We start from the raw sequence: 3622 nt of genomic DNA, 5'->3' as shown, positions 1-3622 counted from the left end.
CGGAGCAGCAGCTGTGCTGCGGGGAGTACCGACAGGCCGTTTCCATGGCAACGCGGTGAACGGTTCCAAACAGTTAGTTCTTCATACGCAGGACTTTTAGCTCTGCTGCTAATACGAATTCAGAGTAAGTAAAAAAAAAACATTCTTAGTTTAATCGGAACTCTAGTTTCCTTGTTTTTATCTCTCTCTGTAGACCTATTAGTGCGGTTACTTGCAATTTATACTGAATTCAAGGCTTTGAAAGTAGTCACGTTAGTTAATTAATGCTAACTTTAAAGTAGCTTTTGATGCTTATTGACAATGCTCGCTCGTCCGGTTTTGTTCCCATTTCCATCAGACAATCCTCAGCTCTAATGAGTAATAATCTTCAAGCAACGAAATCTGGCAAGTACAGCTGTACATACTGACTTATTGCTGGAACCTGGTGGAGGATAACGTTTCTGTTATTACTCAAAGGGTGCAAGTAGTGCTTGGCCTAGTTAAAATGAATTCAAATGAAGCCATACACTGAAATTGCGCCTTTCTTGTTTTCTCCCTCACCTTGTATGCGTGTGCTTTAACATTACTGGGGTGAAAACAGGGTGCCATGTTACAAATGGCCATATCTCCCAGATTCCAGGACTGTCCCCAGCTATCAGCACTCTTCCCGAGGAGAGGGCCCGAGGGCGAAGGGCTGGGGTCCTAGACAGTGATTCTGACTATGTCAAGCTTGCAAAGCAAGGAGGGCATAAAGGTAGAGCCATTCTGTCACCTTGTATCTATACATGTCCCTCTTGCTGGGTAATACGCTTTGCCTACATTTATTTTAGTCATTTTTCTTTCATCCTTGTTCAACAGGGCTTTTGTGGCATGAGGAAACAATTACTTCCAAACCTATTTCATACCAATCCCCTGACTCTATCTGTCCTGAATCAGGAGACAATAACGACCCAAGGTACTTTAAATGCTTGTCTTATTATTATCATGCACTGACTTGTAGTCAGATTATAATCCCACACTACTACTTGTTCCAAATATATTACTGCTGCCAGTACTACTTCTGTAAAGATACTGCTAATAATACTACTACATTACTATATATCTACTATCATTTGCTTCTGTTTATTAGTCATTATATGTTACTTGTCAGTATAATGTTCCGGCTTCCAGTACGTGAATACATTTCCTTCATATCCGTGTGTTGTCTTTTCCATCAGTCTCATTAGCAGTGAAGAAAAGAAAAGCCCCGGAGCTTTTCAACAGCTAGAACCCCCCTTTGGGACTGATAATATGTCAGCCTGGGAGAGGGATGATAGCAGCAACGAGAAGGTAAACAGAGAAACGCCCATGTCATTTAAAAAGTAATTTAGTCACCAAGTCACCACAACAACATTTTCCTCTCTGTCTCTCATGTTGTTTTATTTTGTTCTGATCCAGTGTTGTATGGCAACGCTGAAAGATTGTTAGTGATGCTGTACTTCATTTAGTTGTTACTTGATCAGGTAGACCTCCTTTGGTGTTTTGGGTATTTGTTTGAAGACATGGAAAAAAATGATATGTCCTAGCTGTATTTACAGTCATAACATCAATACCATACACTGTATCTGTGTTTCGTTTTCTTCAGAACAGCGGTGATCCTTGCAGCCAGACAGAAAAGCTGCACTCACCCAATCAATATTATGAGCCCAGCAGATTCAGGAGGATGTAAGTCCATGCAGTCACAAGATGGTGCTGTTGTTCTGTATTACGTTTAGCACAAGTGGTCAGAACATCACTTTTTGTTATTTTAGAAACACAGTTACACAAAATAGAATAGATTTTATATGCCAGTAATTCTGATCTTCATGATGTCACACCATCTCAGTCATTATGATCAGTGATGAATGAATAACAGTAGCACAGGGTTCTAGGAGTCAACTACAAAACAGTTATGTTAATAAACTGTATATACACCTGACCTCTACCTAATCTATAATCAGTAGCCATTTTAGATTAATATGGATATAAAAATATATATACATATCATAATCTACAGTGTTTTTTTTATATTATTTAGTTTTTCTATCAATTTATAGTTATAATTATTAGTAACACGTAATATGTGGCTGATGCGTGTTTCTATGTATTTCAGTGGGTGTTGTCAGTAAATCCTAGATGATATATCTCCATCTTGTGATGACTAAGCAGAAATGCTCATGGGTACGCAGGTCAAATGAAACAGCAGGCAGAGATTCTTGCCAAATCTGGGAATTCACCTGTGTGTTTGCTCTGGCTCACAGCTAGTCTGTGTGTTCCGTGTACCTTTGAGAAAATGTCACTGACTTGTCAAAAACCCAAAATAACCTCATACAATGCTCCAGATAAAAGACAGTAGTCCTAGGGCATGATACTCCATGTCAACAAGTCCACAACAAGTTATCTTAGGCCCACAATCATGTTTTTGCAAAGTTGGTGGTTTGGTATAAGATGTGAAATATATATATACTAGTTGTACATTTGTAAGTGTTTTCCAGACTGTGTTTCCATCACATTTCGATGCATTGACTTTGGTTTGGTGTTCTCACAGAGTACATGACAAGAAACCAGCTCCTGTTGACATGTCTAAGCTGTTGAGCTTTGGATATGCGGAAGACAACAAACCAACAGCCAAAGCTGATGGATGAAGTAAGTAGTGTAGTTTTAGTTACAATCTTATGGGGCATGAATCATTTATTTTATTGCTTTTTCATGATGCTATCATAATTCACATCTGGTATAATAAAAGGAAATGAAGCCAAGCTGTTGCGCTGTGTATTTATTGATTATATGTGACTCAATCTGTGGATACAGCACATGATGAATAATGTTCACAAAATTTGAGATGTGACACTTAAAAGGTTTCAGCCAGTAAGGAGTTATGATGCCCCTTGACAATACAATGTAGAAATTGTTAGTGAATTATGTGATAATGATTAGGTGAATAATTCATATGCTGGTATGCATTTCTGTCTCAACAGATTAGAAGACTGCCGGTGAGTGGGAAACTCAAATGCTTTCAGCAGGTTCCTTTCATCTGACAACAATAATTGCTTTACGCCTTCATGCTGAGCCACATCAAACGATTTACTCGAAACAATGAAAGTTATTCACTGGATTAAAGCTACACCTCTTATTTATTGTGCCTCTTAGTGACGCCTCATTAATTGCATTTGTTAAGGAAGGAAGGAACCAGTTAACTCCTGTGTAAAGTTTTTTTTTCTGTAGTTAACTGTAAAGGAAGCTAATAAAAGTTTGACCATTCAGATAAAACCAACTGTTGCCTTTTGTCTTATATACCAATCTTAGATGGATGAAATTTTAACTAGTGGTAGAATTTAACTAAGTGCATTTACTCAAGTACTGGACTTAAGTACAATTATGAGGTATCTATATTTTAATTTTGTGCTACTTCATACTTTGACTTCACTGCAGGCAAATATACTTTTTAATCCAATAAACGTATTTGATAAGTTTAGTTACTAGTTACTTTTCAGAAGCAGATTAATTCAAAATTTACAGTATAATTGTAAACTTTATTGATCTCCAATGGAAAATGCACAAGCTACCCAACAATATGTAAAGTGCTTCAAATTATAAGCATATAAGATCATTAAAATTAGCTCCA

The 3622-nt window shown here is 37.4% G+C and overlaps 1 protein-coding gene across 1 annotated transcript; it reads left to right on the top strand.

Moving 5' to 3' along the window:
• The first annotated feature begins 13 nt into the window (after positions 1-13).
• LOC109957104 (uncharacterized protein C7orf57 homolog) lies at positions 14-3022 on the top strand. The gene is made up of 8 exons (XM_020594717.1): positions 14-124; positions 338-384; positions 581-733; positions 838-934; positions 1197-1308; positions 1604-1683; positions 2546-2643; positions 2976-3022. Exons 2-7 carry the CDS (start codon positions 354-356, stop codon positions 2640-2642), a joined length of 570 nt encoding a protein of 189 aa, XP_020450373.1. The 5' UTR covers positions 14-124; positions 338-353; the 3' UTR covers position 2643; positions 2976-3022.
• Positions 3023-3622: the final 600 nt, after the last annotated feature.

This window comes from Monopterus albus, unplaced genomic scaffold (genome assembly GCF_001952655.1).
Source record: "Monopterus albus unplaced genomic scaffold, M_albus_1.0 scaffold24.1, whole genome shotgun sequence".
Lineage (NCBI taxonomy): Eukaryota > Metazoa > Chordata > Actinopteri > Synbranchiformes > Synbranchidae > Monopterus > Monopterus albus.
This window is presented reverse-complemented; position numbering and strand designations above follow the sequence as displayed.